Source organism: Alligator mississippiensis, chromosome 10 (genome assembly GCF_030867095.1).
Source record: "Alligator mississippiensis isolate rAllMis1 chromosome 10, rAllMis1, whole genome shotgun sequence".
Taxonomy (NCBI): Eukaryota; Metazoa; Chordata; order Crocodylia; family Alligatoridae; genus Alligator; species Alligator mississippiensis.
The window spans coordinates 3,538,002-3,557,394 of NC_081833.1; the positions used below are offsets into that span (position 1 = coordinate 3,538,002).

General features: G+C 61.4%; 1 protein-coding gene across 6 annotated transcripts in view; it reads left to right on the plus strand.

Moving 5' to 3' along the window:
• The window catches only part of SH2B3 (SH2B adaptor protein 3), a 69,622-nt gene that overhangs the window by 20,816 nt on the left and 29,413 nt on the right, over positions 1-19,393 (plus strand). For 4 of the 6 annotated variants that reach the window (XM_059713371.1, XM_059713368.1, XM_019486820.2 and 1 more), the window contains exon 2: positions 7,104-7,898. In XM_059713371.1, the coding sequence (XP_059569354.1) occupies positions 7,131-7,898 (768 nt within the window). In that variant the 5' untranslated portion in view covers positions 7,104-7,130. Of the gene's footprint in view, positions 1-26; positions 294-318; positions 4,493-7,103; positions 7,899-19,393 lie in introns of those variants that run through there. The other 2 variants (XM_059713370.1, XM_059713369.1) reach the window with 2 other exon arrangements.

Sequence of the window (19,393 nt, forward strand, 5' to 3'; positions counted from 1 at the left end):
GGGGGCACGGGGACAGCAGCACATCCTTGCTGCCGGGGTGCTCCCTTTAAGCTTGCAGAGCTGCCCGAGGAAGGCTTAGGCTCCTCCCTGGCTGCTCCCTCTTTGTGATTAAATTCTCTCCAAGAGGCTCAGTTTCCATCTGACTCTGTGAGCCGGCCTCCGTGCCCAGCGCACTGCCAGCCCGTCCCTCCAAGGTGCTGGCCTCACTCGGCATAGTCCCCTTCACGCGTGTTAACCCACCAGGCATCGATGGCTTTACTCCAAGGGTACCGAGCGCACCAGCGTGGCGAGAGGTAAGTCGGACCCAGCCTGGGGACTAAATAGTCCTAGCATTTAAACAGCGCCCATTGGGTGAGAAACCATGCAGCCGGAAAGCCCTGGCTTCCTCCTCTGCCTTGCGAAGAGCCCTTAGTTCTGTGGAAAGTGAGGGAATCACGAGAAAACCTGGTCTGCCCTTGCTGTTTGCAGGGAGTGTTTGCTTTTTCTGAGTTTTTGGCCCCGGCGATGGAAGCAGGGGACTTGGTTTCATTTTCGAGTTGAGAAGCCCTAGCTCGGGGTTGCAGCGTTCGGGACTGCTGGATCTGCGTGCGGCGTTCAAGCGGTTTATCCTGGCAGGACAGCCAGAAAGAAAAGGCACGTCTTCCGGTTCTTCGGGTCCAGAAACGCTGGTGGTTCTGTCTGACAGCCGCTGCGTTTCGCCGCGTTTGCTTTGATGGCATGCTCTGGAAGTCGGCAGGTCGCCTTTGCATGTGCGCTAGATGGGAAGTCCGATCCCAGCGCCCTCGTGTCTCGCCTTGACCGCTTGCCCTGAGTGAGGTCTGCGGGTCGGTCCTGGGGTCCATGCTTGCTGGCCCTGCAGCAAGGGGTGGAGGCCAGAGGGGTAATAACGGAGCTCCTGCCTCTCTTGTCTCGGTCTCCCTGAAGTCAGCGGAGAAAGCGCCATCGATTTCCCTGGGAATCGGTGCCAGTCACGGGAACTTGAGCCCAGCAGATCATGTGGTCGTGTTGATAGGATCACTGCTTCTACATGACCGCTGCCAGAGTCTTTTTAATTTGAGCTCACATTAGCAGAGAGAGATTTGCTAGCCTCCTGTAACAGGCTTGCTTGCAGTCCGGGCGCGAAGCTGCAGTCGCCCAAAAAACACTTGTGAGCACAGGGGAGTGTGGAGGTGCTGCCGGGCATCCTCCCCTTGCTTCGTGACCTGCCCTGGGGAGGGGGTGGCTTTGCTTTTGTATAGTATGAACGGTGGGCTCAGATCTCTTCCCCCCCACCTTGGTGTGTCTTGAGAAATGTCGGGAATGTGAAATCTTCCTTTTGTCGGCTCGTTCAGATGTCACAGACAGGTTTATTAGCAGCTTTCTCAGCCGGGAGAGGAAAGGGCAGCATTGCACAAGCTCCCCAAAGAGGCTTTCTCCCAGGTGGGAGTAAAACCGGCCGTTTAAGAGCCCGGATAGATCCCCCGCCCCGCCGGAGCAGGCCGGCTCTCGCTCCCCCGCTGCTCGCGCGGCCGTGAAGCCCACCGCCTGGGCTCAGTGCAGGTTTCCGTGGTGGAGGAGACCTGAATCTCTCAGGAAACAAAACAAACAGAGAACAGGGTTGGGGTTTTTTTTTTTCATATCTAGAACTTGAGCTATCGTCAAGAAGAAAAAAAGTGCAAGGCTTCACTTCCCCTTTCTCTCGAGGCATGTTTCTGGGCCTGGCTCCCTGACAGATGTTGTCACGTCCCCTGTCGAAGCGTTGAGTGAGCACCCCCGGGATGATTCGCAGCCTGCGAAGCTGGAGGGAGATGCTTACAGGCCTGGAGCAGCCCGGCATTGCCCGGGCATATCAGTGCGGGGCAGACACGGGGGTGCCCTGTCAGACGGGGACCTAGGACACAGGGCAGGGGTGGTTTTGAGGCTGGGTCGGGGTTTCAGAGGCTCTTGGCTCTTCTCTCTGAGGTGCCGTGAATCCCGGGAGCGTGCGCTGCTTTTTTGGCTCGTCCGAGGCAGAGACCTGCCACCTTTGCAAAGCAGGGACCCGCCGTGGGTTGTGTGTAGGTGTGTGCATTCGTGGGGAGTGGGAAGGAGCTTTCGAGATGAGGAGGAGACGGTTTGGCCTCACCCTCGTGCCTGAAATGCCAGCCCATGGGATGCAGGGCCCCTGCGGAGATGTGCGCTGGGGTTTGGGTGGGCAGGAGCCTTGACTTGGCCCTTCCCTGCATGGTGGTAGGTGGTGAGTCCGGCGTGGGGCCCGTGGACGGCTCTCCCTTCCTTCCCGCTGGAGGGGTGATTTCCCGGGGAAGACACCAGGGGCCAGAGGCCAAGACCGCTCTATAAATGTCAAGCAGCCACCAGATCTTCACGGCTCTGGGCCTCCCTGTCTGCCGCCAGGTTTGACCCTCGTCGGGCAGGTGGAGGCCTCTGCGCTCTGCTCCGGCCCCTCCTCGAGGCCGGGGAAGTGGCTCCAAATGTCGCCATGACCTGGAGCTGCGCTTGCTGGAGGTCAAGCTCATCCTGTAACAGGGCAAGTGTTTCGGGGCGTGCTGTATTTCACGGCGTACGGTTTTTACTCCCCTGCGGAGAACGAATAGCAAGGATACATCCAGCTTGTTCCCAGGCGTGTGCACAGGAGGGTTTTATGTGCCGTGCTTCAGACGGCCGGCTGCACGCTAGTTCAGGGTTTCCATCCCTCTCCACCTGGTCCTGAGTTTCCTCACCGCGTGTGTTTGTGTTTCTTGGGGGACGGTCCTGCCCCAGGCCACAGCTGCCTGCCATCTCCCGGCTTCCTGGACTGCAGCAAAGCAACAGAGGGGAAAATCAAGCCCATCTGACATCAGGAAGTCCTTTTCCCTCCAGCACGTAATGGGAGAGCGGAGCTTATTTCCGTGAGATGCGGAGAAATCACGGGGTCTGCAGGAGGAGGAGGTCAGGTCTGTGGACGTGGGAATGTCCTGGTTCGGGGGTGAAGCCGTGCTTGCTCTTGGTGTTAGGGTTTAGGATCAGACCATCGTGACAGGTGGGTCCTCTGCCCGCGGTGGGGTTTATGGACACTCCTGGGAAGCTAATTGGAGACAGGGCAGCAGTTTAGTGGGACTGGGGCCCGTTCCCCCCAGTGACCTTGATGCATACAACTCTCATGATGCTGAGGTCTTGCTGCCAGGTGATATCCGAGATGCTGCTCTCACCAGAGGCGAGAGACCGCGTAGCCTTCATATCCCATGCTATTGGCATCTGGGCCTTCGCATGAGAAGCCCTAGCTCAACATCCTGAGTCAACCTTTAAAACAGAGGAAGCGCTGGGAGTGTGTTTCCTACTGTACCGGTGGCTAAAAAAGTACATTGTACTCTGAAACACATTTCCACCGGCTTCCCCCTCCTGCTCCCAGCACCCCAGCGGTGTGCCTGGGCCCTGCATTTGTGCATGTCGCAGGAAACTTAGGCGTGCAAACCACCTTCACCCAGTTCACGTGCAAATGCAGCTGGCTCCTTAATGGAGGTGGGTGGAAGATCTGTCCAAAATTGTGAACAAATCATCTGTGACCAGATGCCTTCCTCTAGTACGGAAGATGCCTCGACCAAGTGTTTTCTAATGGCTTTTCCCTGCTCTTCTGAAATGGATGTGCTCTCGGTTGCCTCTGGGGCCGTCTGGGAACAGGCGGCCACGTGACGGGGACGCGTGGCCGTTACATCAGAACGGGTCACATTCTGCCGCGGGGCTCGGCACGGCTCGGCTCAGCTCCCCCGCCCTCGTAACCCACCGAGGGCTCGGGGTCTCTGCGTCTCCAGCGCAGCCGTGACCACGGGGCTCGGGATTCTGCGCGGCCTTTCCGGATCCGGGGCGGTCGGGGAAGGCGGCCTCGGCGCCTCCCCGTTGAGCCTGTCCGGAGTCTCCGCGCCGGAGCAGCCGGCTGCCATCGCGCAGGCCGAGCGCGCGTGTTGTCTGCGGGAGGAAGCGAGCGCCGTGCCGGAGGATGCTGAGTCACTCGCAGGCTGGCAGCGCTGATAGAAGGGGGCCCGAGCGGGGGTGAATGGCTCGGACGGTCACGCTGACGCACATCCACGCTGCGCCCAGCTCTCGCTCCGGGGCTGCCGTCTTCCTGTGTCGTCTCGTGTCCCATCAGGTCAAGCGACGTCCTGAGCGCCCGCGGCGATTCGGGGCACGTTGGGCAACGCCAGGCTGGCGCGGCGCCGATACCATCTCCTTGCCGCCGCGCAGGAAGTCCCGTAGGCCCGCGGAGATCGTGGTCCAGCTTCCCAACGGGTCGCGGCTCTGTCACGCCACCGCTTGCAGACGAGGAGGGAACGCGTCCGCGGCTGCGCTGAGCACCAGATCTCCTGGCTTGTTCTGGGCAAGCCGGGGACCCTCTTGGATGCCTCAAAAGAAATAGAAGCCATTCCCGGTGCCCATTCTGCAGCCCGGGAATGGCAGGATACATAGCTCGGTGCGAGAGGAGGGTGTTTCCTGTTCGTACAGCATGCTGGCTCCAATAAATGCTCCATGCAGACAAAAGGTACGGTGGTCCGCCGGCTCAGCCCCACCTGCCAGGGCAGAGGGGTGAGTGGGAGATCGCAGATCTAATGCAGGTGGCTCGGGTTGACCCATGCGAGATCAGTCCATGCCCAGGACGGCGGGCCGGGGAGCTGGGTCTCCAGGCTGTCGCGCACCTGCAGCTCTCTGCAGGAACGTGATAGCGTTGGAGGACGGTGGAAGGTGACTGGAGGGGTTTTGGCACGTGGTGGGGTCTGCCTCCCCGGGCCGGCCCGACAGATCTGCTCCGGCGAAAGAGGGCTTTGGAAAAGAAGGCCAGCAGGTCTGCAGACCAGTGGGACTCTCAGGATCGCACCCCCTTTGAGGAAGGTGCGACCTTGCAAACGTCTGCAGCCGTCAGGTGTAACGTGCACTTGTATTGGCGTGCAGGGCCCATCCGATCAGGTGCCTCCTGGGGGGGATGCGAGGCCTGCGGTGCTGAACCGGGGACCTCCGGCACTAAAAGCACGAGCCCCAGGCCTAGCTCTGTAGGAGGTGGCTGTCAGCAGCCCGGTCCCTCTGTGTGAGCACAGCAGGGCACTTGCAGCCCGTGGGTGGGCCTGCGTGACGGGTACACCTGCCAGGCCAGAATCCAGGCCTCTCTCCCATGCCACCAGACCTGCGGAGCCGCCACGACTATGAAGAAATAAAAACTCCGCTTGTGTTGCCGCCTTCAGGAGATAGGACTCTGGGTGATCTGACATTGGCCTCCGACTGCAGATTTCACTGCCACCTTCTTCCTGACTTGCACCGAGGAGAGTTGGCCCCAAGGGCCTGGCTGCTAAACAGCAAGGTGCCTTTGCGGTGGGCTCTGCTCCAGCAGCGCCTGCCCCTGCGCTGGCCGGCCAGCTGTCTCTTTGCAGGATTGCCCGACGAGCGATCCGCCCTGGAGAGGAAGGGGTCTGGAGGTCTGGCTGCTTTGCGGGCCCTCCCCGGAGAGCACAGCGAGCAGGTTCGGCTTGCAAAGGAAAGGGTTCCCCGGTGCCCATTCTGCATCATTATTTGGCCACCTTGCCAGGCCCACCTGAGAGATGCAAGCGGGGGCCCATGGAGGAAGGATGCAGCAAAGGCCGAGGGCTGGCAAACGGAGCTGGAGCTGACACAGGAGCGCAGAAAGCACGGATGGGAGCCCGGCCTCGGGGTTATTCTGGTTCAGCTGGTGGCACGGATGAAAGCTGCCAGGGTTTGACTCCGCCAAGCAAAAGCCTCAACCCAGCCGAATGCCCAGAGCTGCGCTTGGGGGTGGAAGGGGGCAGGTGGCCTGCGTCTGCCTTGGGAGCTTCCTCAAGGTCAAGGCTGCCTGCAGAGTCCTTGCCTGCGCCGCTTTGCACCTTTCTAGCCAGCAGTGGAGATACGGAGATAAGCCAGCAGGGATCAGGCCTGGCTGCGATACTGGCTGCAGCCCACGAGTGAATATCGCAAAAAACCAACACGCTGGAAACCGCCTCCTCCCTGCTGGGTGAAGCGCTGGGCAGCAAGGAGCAGTCCTGTGCGTGGAGAGCCCCGGCGGGTGAAATTCCCGGGGGTTGTGGGCAGGTGACTTGCAAGACGTGCCGCCTCTCCCAGGTGGTTTGGGAGCAGCGCCCGGCTCGGGGGCACCGTGCCCAGAAGAGCAGAGGGTTTCGGAGGGCAGGGACGTGCCTGGGGGAGACAGCTTCTGCATCTGGAAAGGCTCCGAGGTCTCCCTCTGCCTTGTCTGAGCGGTACAGGAGGCGCTTGCCCCCGCCCCAGGGCAGCTAGCTGCCCCTGGCTGGGCTGCCCGCGTACCCATGTCCCCATTTTGGGACAGGTGCTCCCGCCATGCACCAAGTGCTGTGATTGCTCCTGGCCTGGCTTCCCACCCAGGGGCTCGGCCTCTGGAGAAATGACACTGGAGACGCAGTGAAACCCAACGCGGCTGTCAGCCAGGGGTAGAGCCAGGCCTGGGTTAGCATGGAAAGGAGCTCTGTGCAGCGGGGATCTGCTTCCTGGCACGCCTGCCCAACAGGGGTTGTGTCGTCTGAGAGGCAGGGAGACCGAGGCGCGGGGCAGCTGCGCGATGTGCCCTTGAGGCCACCTCCCCTTTGCCCCCCGGAGAGGAGCGCCTCGCTGCTGGGGAAGCAAGATGTCTCGTGTCGCCCATAACACTAAGATGCCGCGGGCACCAGAGAGAGCAGGGCATCACGGCCCCTGCGCCTGGGGTGTAGCCGGCCTCTCTGGGCCCCGTTCCCTGTCCCTCGACTCCCCCAGGCAGAGGCAGGGAGGATGCGGCTCTTTCTTAAAGCAGCTTCTTGCCCTCTGTCTGAGCTCCGCTTGCACACGGCCAGTTCCTCAAATCCTTTCCCCCTGCAGCGATTGGGTGTCTGTCTGAATACAAAACCCCGGGGTCTGAGGGGGGCTGGGGCTGGTCTCGCGCTCGTCCCAGAGCGCCGCTCTCCCTCGGTCCTGCGTGGCCCTGGGCAGCGGGAGCGCTGTTGCCCGGGCTCCGTGGTGTCTCCCCTGCTCCCCTTCCAGCAGCCGTGGGGACAAGCCGCCACGATGCGGCCCCCCGGCTCCTAACCTCGCCCTCCGGCTCATCCAGGAAGGCCCCTCACTTCGCCCTTTGTCTTTTGCAGCCTGCCGGAATCGCTCCAGCCACGGCAATGAATGGGCAAGCGCTCTCGGCCGGCCGTCCAGCGCATCCCCGCGGCTGGCATGAGTTCTGCGAGCTGCACGCCATCAGCACGGCCCGGGAGCTCGCCCGGCAGTACTTGCGCTTCGCCCACGAGAACCCCCACCATGAATTGCTGGCGGCCGAGAGCTTCTCGGTGCAGTTCGCCCACCTCTTCCAGCAGTACTTCTGCAACGAGGTGAAGGAGGGCTTTGCCATGAGCCAGTACCGGTTCCTGCCCTTCAGCCGGGTGCGGGACTACCGGGAGACGGGCCGGCGTCACACGGACAGCTCTCTGAGCACGGTGGCTGCCAAGGCAGAGGTGGAGCTGAGCGCCCGCCCCGACCAAGCTGACAGGACCCCTGACACTACGCCGACCGGCCTGCCCAAGGCCTGGAGCTCCGAGGAGCTGACGGGTCCCACCTCCCCGCTGGCTGCCCGCCGGCACTTCTCCTTCACCCACCTGCGCAGGAGCTGGCGCAACCTCTTCCGCCGGAGATCCTCAGAGGCCGTCTCTGGCGAGGGCGGGGAAGGGGAGGCCTCCGAACCCGTGCTTAAACCTGGCCTGAGCAGGAGGATTCTGCCTTGGTCGCGGGAGCAAGCCCCCGAGGCACGCAAAGAGGGGCTCTTGAGGTACGGGCTGGTGGATGAGACCTCCATGGACAGCGGGACGCGGTGGCAGCGGTGCCGGCTGGTTCTGCGCAAGGCGGGGGTGGCCGACGGCGAGGACCACGTCTTGGAGCTCTTTGATCCCCCCAAGGTAAGAGACTGGCCATGCCTGGGACCTCCTTCCCCGGGCGCTGTCGTGTCCGAGGCTTTGTAAATCGGTGCTCTGCTTTCGTGAAGAGACGTGGCCTGGTCCAGGGGCCAGTGGACACTTCCCTGGCTGGGGCTGGGATCTGGGGGTCTGTCGGGAGGAGGCCAGCCAGGCTCCGGTGCCTCTTGTGGGATTGGCAGCAGCTGATGTGCCTGACGTAGGGGGTGGGGAGCGGAGCCCTCCTTGGGGTCCAGGATTGGGCCCACGGTGGGCATCTCAGTGCAGTGCCCGTTGCAGCGTGGCTGCCCACGAATGGAGCCGAATCGGCTCCAGGCTTGTTCTTGGCTCCGGGAGCTCCCTGGCACGTGCTCCCTGTGAGCACGGCTGAGCCGGCCCGGCCCTGTCCAGCCAGCACACCCGTGTCCCGTTAGCAGAGGACTCCGTGGAAGTTGACACCAGCCCTGAGCCCACGCCTGCTTTGTGACCAGCCCGTTGAGGAGGGCTCTCCCCTCGCTTGGCTTCCTCCACGGCTCGGCAGACGTCGCTGCTCAGACCCAGCCACGGCCTCGGGCTGGTCGGAGGATTGAGCGTGGGGACCAGGCGAGAGCCAAGTGGATGCCAGGACCAGATGCTTTGTGCCGTGGGCCCTGCTCCCTAGTGAGATCAGCTCTGTTGTGAGACCCGTTTTGCCCCGGTCCGGAGCATTGCTATGACGAAGGCAGGGCAGCACCAGTGCAGCCTTTCCTAGCCAGCCTCTGTGTCTAACAGGGGCCTCCTTCTCCCTGAGGCATGGAGCACAGAAGTGACTTGACCAAGGGTATGTGGCGAGTCAGTGGCAGAGCTGGCAATGGCATTTGGAGGCCGATTCTGCCATTCTGCTGGTGAGACTATTGATGAGGAGATTGGACCCGTCCTGTTCTCGCTCCCGTAGCGTCGGTGCTGTCGTATGGGTCCCAGCAGCAGCCGTGGGATGGGAGCACCCTCCTCTTGCACCCCTGAGCAAAGCATCCCCCCACCCTGTGCCAGAAAGGGAGAGGGGACCTGCTTCCAGCTGGAAAGCTGCAGCATTTTGGGGCCAAGTCCTGTGCTGGGAGAAGCCCATAGCAAGTCTGGGCAGGTGGATGCACCCAGGAGCAGGGGCCGGGCCTCGACTTTGCCTCTGGGACCGTGCATTTAGCAAGGTGTATGCTGTGCTCTCCGCTGGGGGTCGGGAACGGGCCAGCCTGCACCTGGGACCTGGTTCTGCAGGCAGCTCGGACACGGCCCCTGCTACTTCCCACTTGGGTGGCATAGGCCTGGGTGCCCAGGGGTCCCCTGACGCAGGACCCTCGGGCCCCTGTCCCCAGCTGTGTGCTGGTGCTTGACACGGGGCCTCACGCCTCCGTCCCCAGGCCGCTTTGTTTCTCTGAGCCATTTGTGTACACTGGGAGGGCAGACTTGGCCAGCTCTGGGAGACTCCAGGATGTTAGTCAGCTCATAAAATCAGGGCTGGGCAGGACTTAGGACAGGGAAGGCTGAGCCATTGCAAGGGAAGGGATTTGTAGCCAAGTCCTCCTGCCCGGCTGGTCTGGACCGGGGCGGGGGGAGGTTATTTTTTGTGAGTGCACATTTCACTCGAATGGCTCGTTAACCCTCCAGAGGAAGGAACCAGGGGTGCGAGGTTCTGCATCCTCGTCCCTGCGATGACGTGCAGCCACAGACCTCTGCTAGAGCCCCCAGTGCAGCCAGGGATGCAGCGGCTTGAACTTCCTGATATTTCGAAGCTTAGGCAAGCAAAACACCACAGGACTGAAAAAACCCGGGGCTTCCTGTCTGCAGTACCGAGACGCAGCAAAGGGCCAAAGTGCCCCTTTCGGTGCTAACTGCAACCCTCGGCTCCAGGTGAAAGGCCCTCCGTTGCCCCGCGGCTGCGTGCTGTCTGCGTGGCAGGGAGCCCTGGGGGTGCGCCTGCTCACAGCCCTGGCTGCACTGTGGTCTCCGGGGCCCGTGCCTTTGTGGTGATGCTGCGTTGCATGTGCCACTTTCACTTTTCATGGCTCCACATAGCGCATGAGGCAGGAGAAACCCGCTTTGGCCTCATGGCTCCCCGCCGGCTGCCCTGAGCCCAGGACCGCAGGTCTCGGGGGACCCTGGCCAGCTACCCCGCATCCGACGACCCTCTGGACTCTGTCCTGGGTAGTCCGAGGCCCTCGGACCTGCTCCTGTTTCATGCGAAGCCGGGGACATAAGCATGCCTTTGAGCACCTGCCAGAGTCAAAGGGAAAGGAGAAGCACCCCCGCCCCGACTCTTCCTTGCTCGCTCCGTGGGGCTGCCCCAGCCCCCCGTCTCCTCGCTCGCTCGGTGGCTTTCATCCCTCAGCTGTGCCTGGGGCAGTCACGGCAGCTGAGCGGTGGAGCCTGCGAACCTGCCTGAGGATGTGGTAACGTGCTTGCAAATCACGTCTCATGGCAAGCAAATCTAGAAGCTTGGTTTGGCCTTGCTCTGGGTCCCACCGAGCTAGCCGCTCGGGCAGGGGGGAGCGAGGTTCCCCTGCACGGCTGCATGGACTTGGCTGGGCGAGGGGGTGTGCTTCGAGTCGTCCCCCGCAGCTCCCAGCCTCCGCCTGCCCGCTATCTCCTGCTTCCCGGTAGGGCCGGGGGCACGGCCTTCTCTCGACGCCCAGGAGAGCGGCGGGAGCCCAGTTTTGGCAGAAAACAGAAACGTCTCTGCAATGACCTTGGGGAAGCTAATCGCGATTGCACTTGGCTCGTGCGCCGCTGCCGGAAACGGAGCTGGCTGCAAACAGAAAGTGAATCCTAGTGCCGCAGTTGTGCAAAAAGCAAACAAACGGCAGCTGAGAGGAACCAAAATTGCCCTTTCTTTTTTTCTTTCTCCCCACCCAAGTCTCCAGGCCCCATCCCGAAGCCCAGTCCTGCCCTGGGCAGAACTCGGGCTTCCCCCTGTAAAACAGAGCAGAATTCGGGCTGCGCGAGGATCAGGTTTGGGGCCCCGTGCTATTCGTCCTTTGTCCCCGTCCCAGCCTGGTCCAACCTCAGATGCTCCCGAGTGGTGGATCAGGGTCCAGCCCTCGCGAGGCCGTGGCAACCAAGAAAGAGCAAACAAACCCTTTTTTGGTTGCTTTGCATCTTAGAGCTGGGCCTTGAGCCACGGTTTCTGAACACTGGAGGGTGGTGGTGCTCAGAAAGCAGCGTCCTTTCCCTGCCTGCCGGGCTTCGCAGCCCTTGGGTTGCCTTGGGTCACGTCTTCAAGCTTTCGGGGTTGTTGTTTTTTTTTCATAAGCACGTGGGGCCTACGGGCTTTTTTCCTGGAAGAGGCGAGTTGAGCCTGGTCACGGGCTTCTAGGAACTGAGCAGCAAATGGCACGAGGCTGCAATAGTGAGAGGAGCTGACGACCCTGGGGTCGCTGTTTGTGTGCTGGGTGTGTATACGTGTGTGTGAGCCCCCACCACAGCTGTCCTGGGGCTTGGCGGGCTTCCCTTGCTCTGCCGGGCAAGGGTATTGTCCAGCCGGCCCTTGGCAGGCTCCTGGACAGGCTGCCCTGGGGGCGATGCCAGCAGCCCCAGGTATTTTCAGATCATCCATGTCGTCCAGGCCTCTATCTGGGTCTCGTCCCCTGGCGCTGGGAAATGAGGTTGCACTTAGGCTTGGTGTTTGCAAGGGCATTAAAAATAGATCCCCGTGAAGAAGAGATTTGTGTCTCTGGAGCCTGGGGGGGTTGGCTACGAACCCATGCAGCCTGTGTGGGCAGGCCTGGCGGGCTAGAGCGGGCCACGAGACGGAGCTTGCATGGAGTTGCCAGCTACATGCTTTTCTCTCCTTGCCGCCCCGCTTCTTGAGCTATTTATAGTTCTGGATGTCTTATTTTCTCTCCCCGCAGGTGCCCCGGGGCTCTCCTCGCACGGCTTCTCCGTGCTTTTGCTTTGCTGCTTGTTAGTTGTAAGTGAAGTGCCAAAAAAGGGGGCGGGCAGGGAAGAAGGGGTATGCTCTTGGCACAGCTGCGGTCTGTGGGTGGAGACGGCCACCTGTTCTGAGGTTTGCAAATAAATCCTCCGTAAACACCCCGCTCGGGGCAGAGGCAGCGCCGCTGATGCTGTCATGGGTCCTCTGCCCCTCGGGGGCTGGCTGAGGTCGGTCTCCAGAGCTGCTGCAGGTTGCACCGAGATGAAAACCCGGCCTCGGCCCGCTTGGAAGACCCCTTGAGCCTGCAGAGGCTCGGATGAGCGGGACCCTGCCCGCAGCTTATTCCACCGCAGGCAAGGAGGGTCGCCGATCTCCTCTCTCGGAGACCCCACTGGCAAGGGAGAGCCTCTCGGTGCTGGCTCCTGCTTTCAGCCCACACCTGAGTTGAGCCGATGCTTGCTCTGCTCCTCCTGCTCCTGCCCAGGGGACGGTCCCTAGGAGATGGCTGCAGCCATCCGGGGCATTTAGAGCAGCCTCCAGGGTGTTCGACGTGCGGGCAGGAGGGTGGCCAAGCTGGGATTTGGGGAGCCCCCCGTGGGCTGAGCACAGATGTGGATACGGGGATAGGACCCTGCTCCTGTGAGCTGGATCAGTAGATCCCGAGGCTGTTGTGCTCTGTTCATGCTCTGGGAGTCGAGGGACTGATAAGAGATTGTCTCCAGGGAAGCACTGGGCACCTCTGAGGCTTGCGAGAGTCCCTAAGGGAGATGAGCGTGGGCAGAAAGAGCGCTGCTGACGGTGGCGCCGGCTGGCTCGTTTTACACACGCTCCCAGGGCAGGTGGCCTGAGGTCGGGGGCTGCGTCCTGGTGCCTCCAAGGTATCTCCTATGGTGGGACTTCGGTCATGAGTTGACCCGGCCACTGCCCAGCGGTCCCATAGTGCCAGCAGAGCCTGGCTGTGCAGGTCGGTGCAGGGGCTATCCCACGTTTTGCTGCAGGGAGGCAGCGTAGGCAAGGGAGATGGCATGATTCCTGCCCTGCCAGGGGTTTCCTCTCTGCCCCTGAAGTATCGACCCAGCGTCGTGCCAGGGATGATGGTAGGCAAGTGACTTAAGTGCTCTGGGCTCATTGGCAACAAGTGGAAAAGCTAGTGCATACAGCAGAGGACTCAAATTCATCCCTCCCATCCCTGCCACTGGCTCACCACGTAACCTTGGGCACATCACTTAACTGCACAAGGCCTCAGCTTTTCCTGGAGGGGCTCAGAGTGATATACCAGTGACTAAGCGTTGCGGAGAAGAACCACGGATGAAATGCCAGGTAAAGGCTCGATCCTGCCACAAACCCATTGGACAGCTGGTCTGTGCCTCCTCCCTGCTGCAGCCCTCCATACTGCGGCTCTGCAGGTAGCAGTAGGTTGGATTTTTTTCTGAGGCTGATTTCCCCAAATCCAGGCTTATAGGAAGCTCCAGCATCGTGGGGGCGCAGGCAACTACGGCGTGTCCCAGGGCTCGCAGGAAGGAGGGTCTCGGACCCCCGCCCTGGCAGACACGTTTGTTTGCTGGTTCCCAGCCCCCAGCACATCTTTACAGCCAAGTTGTAAACCCCGTGAACATCGGGATTTTCAGCGGAAACGTCCCCAGGAGGTTATTTGGACCAGATGTTGTAGCAGGAAGGGAGAGGAAATGGGATTTTCATTGACGCTGGATTCTTTATGGCATGTTAATGAAATCCAGCGCGTCCCGTAAGGGCTCGTGCGCTGAGGCAACCCCAGATGATGAGCAAGATGCGGGGCTTGAGTTGTGTCATTACGGTCCTGTGAGCTCAGCAGCTTTTCCGCTGTTTTCCAGTCTGATGTGTGTTTCTCGGCCTTGTAACCTGCTCTCAGCAGCTCCAACTTCCCCTACCAGAGTAAAAACGTGCTGGCCTGGAGCTCAGCCCCGGGGGTGGGATCCCCGAGTGAGGAACATGTGTGGCAGGGGCTGGTTTCATCCACATCTTGCTTGTTAGCAGGTCCTAGACACCTTTTGGCAGTCAGGAGACCTCCCGGAAACCAGGTGCTGGCTGTATATGTCAGAGCAGGAGCATGCTGGCCAGACCGGGGAAACTGAGGCACGGAGAGGCAAACCACCTTGCAAAAGGTCATGCAGGGAAGTTGCCCTTACCCTCCCAGTGAGGGAGAATTGGAGGGGGTGCTCACGGAGGTGGGGAGCCTGCCTCAATTCAAATCCCAGCGGGGCCGGGGGTCCCTGCGGCCCTCGCACGAGACGTCCCGGGTCTTCGTTGTATGTGCGCAGACTGAGCGGGGAAGAGGCGTGTGGCCGGCCCAGGACGTGTCTTCTGCAGGGGGGCTGTCTGTCTGTCTGCGCCAGCGCCCGGGGTGCTGCAGGGGTGCCTGCCCCTAGCAAACCAGGGTGGTGCCTTGAGCAACGAGCCCGGTGGACCGAGCCGTGCTCTTCCCACGCAAGCACCTTTGTGAATGGTATGAGGAAGCTCGCCGTGCGGCTGCGCATTTGCAGGGAGGGCCCAGACTTGGAGCAGGACGGAGTAAAGCATCCAGCTGTTTCTCGGTTTGGTAACCACCTTTTTTTGGCCTTTGGCCCCCACGTGCCGGCTGGGCTGGGCTGGGGGATCCTAGGGAGACGGCCCAGCCAGGAGCTTGCAGCCCGCGTCTCTGGTGAAATCTGCGCTTCCGCAGGCTGGGCGAGGGGCAGGGGAAGCCGAGACTTTCCAGACGCCGAGCCCAGGTTTCTCCCTGCTGTGATTTGAGCTTTCAAGGACCGCGCTGGGCGAGAGCCACATCTGTGGGGGGCCGACAGGGGAGGTTATGCTCAGGGGCAACCAACATGGGTTCACTAGGAGCAGGTCCTGTCAGACCAACCTGGTGGCCTTGTACGACCAGGTCGCAAAAGCCCTGGACACGGGTGTCGCGGTGGACGTAGTCTTTCTGGACTTCAGGAAGGCCTTCGACACTGTCTCTCACCCCATTCTCATTAAAAAACTAGGAGACTGTGGCGTCGACGCCTACACAGTCAGGTGGGTCACTAACTGCCTGGAGGGCCGCACCCAGAGAGTGGTGGTGGACGGGTCTTATTTGACCTGGAGGGGTGTGGGCAGTGGGGTCCCCCAGGGCTCGGTCCTTGGGCCCGCACTGTTCAACATCTTCATCAGTGACCTGGACGAGGGGGTGAAAAGCACCTTGTTCAAATTCGCAGACGACACTAAGATGTGGGGGGAAATGGGCACGCTAGAAGAGAGAAATAGGCTGCAATCGGACCTGGACAGGTTACAGGGGCGGGCAGATGAGAACAGGATGGGTTTCAACATTGACAAGTGCAAGGTGCTGCACCTGGGGGGAAGAACCAGCAGCAGACCTACAGGCTGGGGAACTCCCTTCTTGTCAGTGCAGAGGCAGAAAAGGATCTTGGAGTCATTACTGATGCCAAAATGAACATGGGCCGACAGTGTGGGGACGCGGTCAGGAAGGCCAACCGCACCTTGTCGTGCATCCACAGATGCATCTCAAGCAGGTCCAAGGAGGTGATCCTCCCCCTCTGTGCAGCACTGGTCAGGCTGCAGCTGGAGTACTGTGTCCAGTTCTGGGCACCGCACTTCAGGAGGGATGTGGCCAGCGTGGAGAGGGGCCAGAGGAGGCCACCCGCACGATCAGGGGGCAGCAGGGCAGGCCCTACGAGGAGAGGCTATGGGACCTGAACCTGTTCAGCCTCCACAAGAGAAGGCTGAGGGGAGACTTGGTGGCTGCCTACAAACTGGCCAAGGGGACCAGCAGGCATTGGGGGAGTCCTGAGCACTGCCAGAGGTAACAAGGAATACCGGTCACAAGCTGGCAGAGGGTGGATTCAGGCTAGACATCAGGAGGCGCGACTTCATGGTCAGGGCGGCTAGGATCTGGAACCAACTTCCAAGAGAAGTGATGCTGGCTCCTACCCTGGGGGGCTTTCAGAGGAGGCTGGATGGACACCTCGCCGGGGTTGTTTGACCCCAGTGCTCTTTCCTGCCATGGCAGGGGTCAGACTTGATGATCTGCTCGGGTCCCTTCCGACCCTACCTACTACAAAACTATGAGGCCAGCTGCTTCCCACTCGTCCCGGGGGCGCGGGTTGGACTCGCAGCCTAGAAACCGAGGTGTGCGGTGCACGGCGGAAGCCAGGAGTGCAGGCAGCGGCTCCGATCCCTAGTGCCGATCGCTGCGTGCCTGTGCGGATAGGGGGGCAGTGGCGCTCTGCTAATAAGGGCTTGCTCTGGCTTGGGAGGGTAGCTTACCCGCCCCCAGTGCCAGGCCAGTCTCCCATCGCCAGGGGAAGGGAGGGAGCTGGAAGGCGCTCAAGCAGGCTGCGGCTTGGGCAGCCTTTTCAAGAGGAGCCGGCGGGCTGGCCAGCTTCTCGGGCTCCCCCGTACTTCAGCCACGGGGGCAGGGACGTGACCGATGTGGGAGCTGAGCTGGGAGCCAGCAGGGACCCTCGTGATCTGCCCTGGCGTGCACAGACCACAGGTTTTATCTGGCCGCTGCCCACGTGCTGGTGGTGAGCAACCTTGCCACGGGCTGGGCGAAGGGGCTCAGAGTTGGAGCTCGGGGAACACCTCCAGCCCCGGGCTTTAGCCCCCGGCCCCGTCGGGACCCGCCCGCGGAGGCTGTCGTGGCTGAGCGCGGCTGTGGTCTTCCGCGCCGCTTTGCCGTCAGCCCATCCGTTGCAGCCCTGTTCTTCGAAGGCGGCGGGGCTGCCTGCTTTGGGCTCTTTGAGATTTCGGCAGTGACATTTTTGTGCTGCCTCTTCCTCACTCGGGGCGGGCGCCGGGGAGGGGGCTGCGACAAAAGGTTATTTGTCATTTATTAACCACAACTTTTTCCATCCTTGGCCATGCACGGAAAAAACACTTTTTTTGCAGCGTAACCGCAGCCCCGGCGCTAATTGCTGAAGAACGGAGTTTCTTATTTTGGAAACTGTGTTGCTGGGATGGAGCGTGCTTGTCTGTGATTGGCCTGCGCGGGGAAGGGCACGGGGAAAAAAATCCCCGACCTGCCGGGGTAGAGGCGTCTTCACCACCACCTGCGCGAGCACAGCAGCCCTGGGCACCGCACACCGCTCTGGGTCCCGGTGGCTCAGGATGAGGCAGTCCTGCCCCTGCCCAGGCTGGCTGGTCCCTAGTCTGAACAGCCTCCCTGCCCCTCCAGCTGAGCTGGGCAAGGGGTTTTATTACCACGGGTCAGGGAGCTTCCCCTGCTGCCCAGGTGCATCCCCTGGCTCTCGGCGCTGCGCAGGACTCTGCAGCCGGGCACTGCCGCGCCGTGGGGGCTGCCACATCCCCTGCCGCACCCTCTGGCACTTGGCATAGTTTGCACAGATCGCTTCCTCCAGCTCCGGCCGCCTGGGGCATGAGTTAGGGGAAGGACGAGGGCTGGAGGTTTGGGGGGGCTTGTTAATCTCCTCCTCCAAAATACCGAGAGGACTTCTCCTGCTGAGCTGGGTGGAACTACGCTGGGGATGAGTTTGACCCCTGGTTTAAATCCCCTCTCCTGGCTGCAGGGAACATTTTCTGAGGCTTTCCCATTACGGCCAGCGCCGATGGCGAGTCGCGAGCAGGGCAGAAAATCTTCCCGGTTTGGAGTCCGCATACAGAGGTTATCCTCAAAAGGACGGGGCTTTTGCAAGTTGGATGCGGTAGAGAGCAGGTCCTGTCTGGTGGCAGGGTATTTGGGGCAATCGACAGTGGGGGGGGGTAACCTTTCTCTCTGTGCTTTTTGCACGCGGGTGTAGGGCCAGGCTGCAGCCCAAAGGTGGCTGCTTTCTTGCCGGGGTGGCGCGAGTCTTGTCTGACCGGCTGCTGGGGCGGCAAGGTGTGAGCGTCTCGGAGATGGGCTGCGCACGTAACTTGGGTTCAGTTCCTGGAGGACGGGAGCCCACATCAGAAGAACCACAGCTGACGGCGGCAGCAGCAGTTGGGTAGAGAGAGCAAACCTGGGCGCTCGGCCACTTGTCCAGTTGGCCCTCCAGCCCATGCCCGCGGCGCTGTCCAGGAGGCCTTGGGCCGTGCCCAGAGGCCTGCAGGTGTCAAAGCCCGCAGCCAGCTCCTCTCCTGCAGCCTTTTCAGCCCCCCTCGAGGTGTGTCGTGTGCGGTCGCCTGGGAGCAGGACGCCAGCGCCGGTGCCTGTACGCAGGGGAGGGACGGGGCCCGTGGGTGGGCTGCCAAGCGTCGCTCCGTCGCGCCAACTGGTTCGGGATGGACAGCGCGAGGCTGGGAGCTGACGTCAGCCTCGCCGTGCTTCTCCTCTCGGGCTCAGGATGTGGTTGTGTCGAGGCAGAGCGCTTGCTTCGGAGGTAAATATTTATGAGTGTCTGCGCAGACCAGGTGGGATACAAACAGAGGCCTCCCGGCTCCTCTTCCTCCCGGGCAGGGGGCCAGCCTTGCCAGCCTGCACGGAGGTTGCCCTCCCTCCGCCTCCCAGAGTCGGCTCTGAAGCTGGCTTAAAATGGAGCTCTGTAAATCAGGGGCCATCTTTGTGCCCTGTGGATGTACAGCACCTAGCGCAGGGGGCTGGGGGATGCAGGGATCTGAGACCTAACCTGTGCTGGCATCTGTTTCTTTGCTGTTATGGGCTTGACCACCCAGAGTCGTGGCGTGCACACCTCTGGGAGCTCTCCGCCGCAGCCGTGCTCTTGCTGGGCACGGAGGAGGCGGGAGCCCCGGGCCGGCAGCCCTTGATGAAAAGGCGTCTGTCGTCTGCGGGGGCGGAAGCAAAAGGGCTTGCCGCTTTCCTTGCGGTCACTCTGTCCCGGGCTGGAGGGCCCCGGCTTTGTGCCGGCGAGGGCGGGGGTGTCCAGGCCTCTGTCATGGTTTTGGGGGTTTCTGTGTCCCAAGAGGAAGATCACCAGGCCCGAGCCTCACCCCACGATGCCTGCCTGGCTCCATAGGGAAGCTGCGCGCAGGCTTTTCCCCGCGGCCTCGGCACTGAACCACGCTCTGCCATCCTCAGCTGCCTCTCCCCCACTTCAGCATTTTCTTTTGTTCCTTCCCCTTTTTTTTTTAATGAAACACAGGGTGAAAAAATAACCAGCTCTTCCCTTTTCTGTGTACCCAGGGGACCTCTGGGAAGGAAGGAAGGGCTCTTGATTGGGAAAAAAAAAAAAAGCATTTTTTTCACTCCCCCAGATTTGGAAAGCAGGCAGGCCATTTGGGGTGGGGAGGGTGTGGGGGCTCCTGCAGCTGGCAGGCCATCTCGAGATGCTAAAAATACTGGTGTTGGGAAAGGAGCTGGCCTCGGGTGTGGGCGACTGGACCCTTCCCGTTGTCCTGCTCCCGGCTGGCTCTGGCGTGCTTGTCAGCACATCTGTTTTCCTGCTGTTTCACTAGATGCAGTATATATGGGGAAGTGATTTGGGAGGAGTAGCTCCGGTGGAGCGGAGCGCTGCACCACTCTCCGCACCTCAAGGCTCTGCTCCAAATCCTGTGGAAGTCATTGAGGGGCTCGTGGCTTACTCTTGGTTCTGGGCCCTTCCTAGAGAGCCAAGACTCAGCCTTGCCTCCTGCCAGCCTGTAAGAGAGTCCCCCCCCAGTCCTGCTTTTCCGTGCCCAGAGC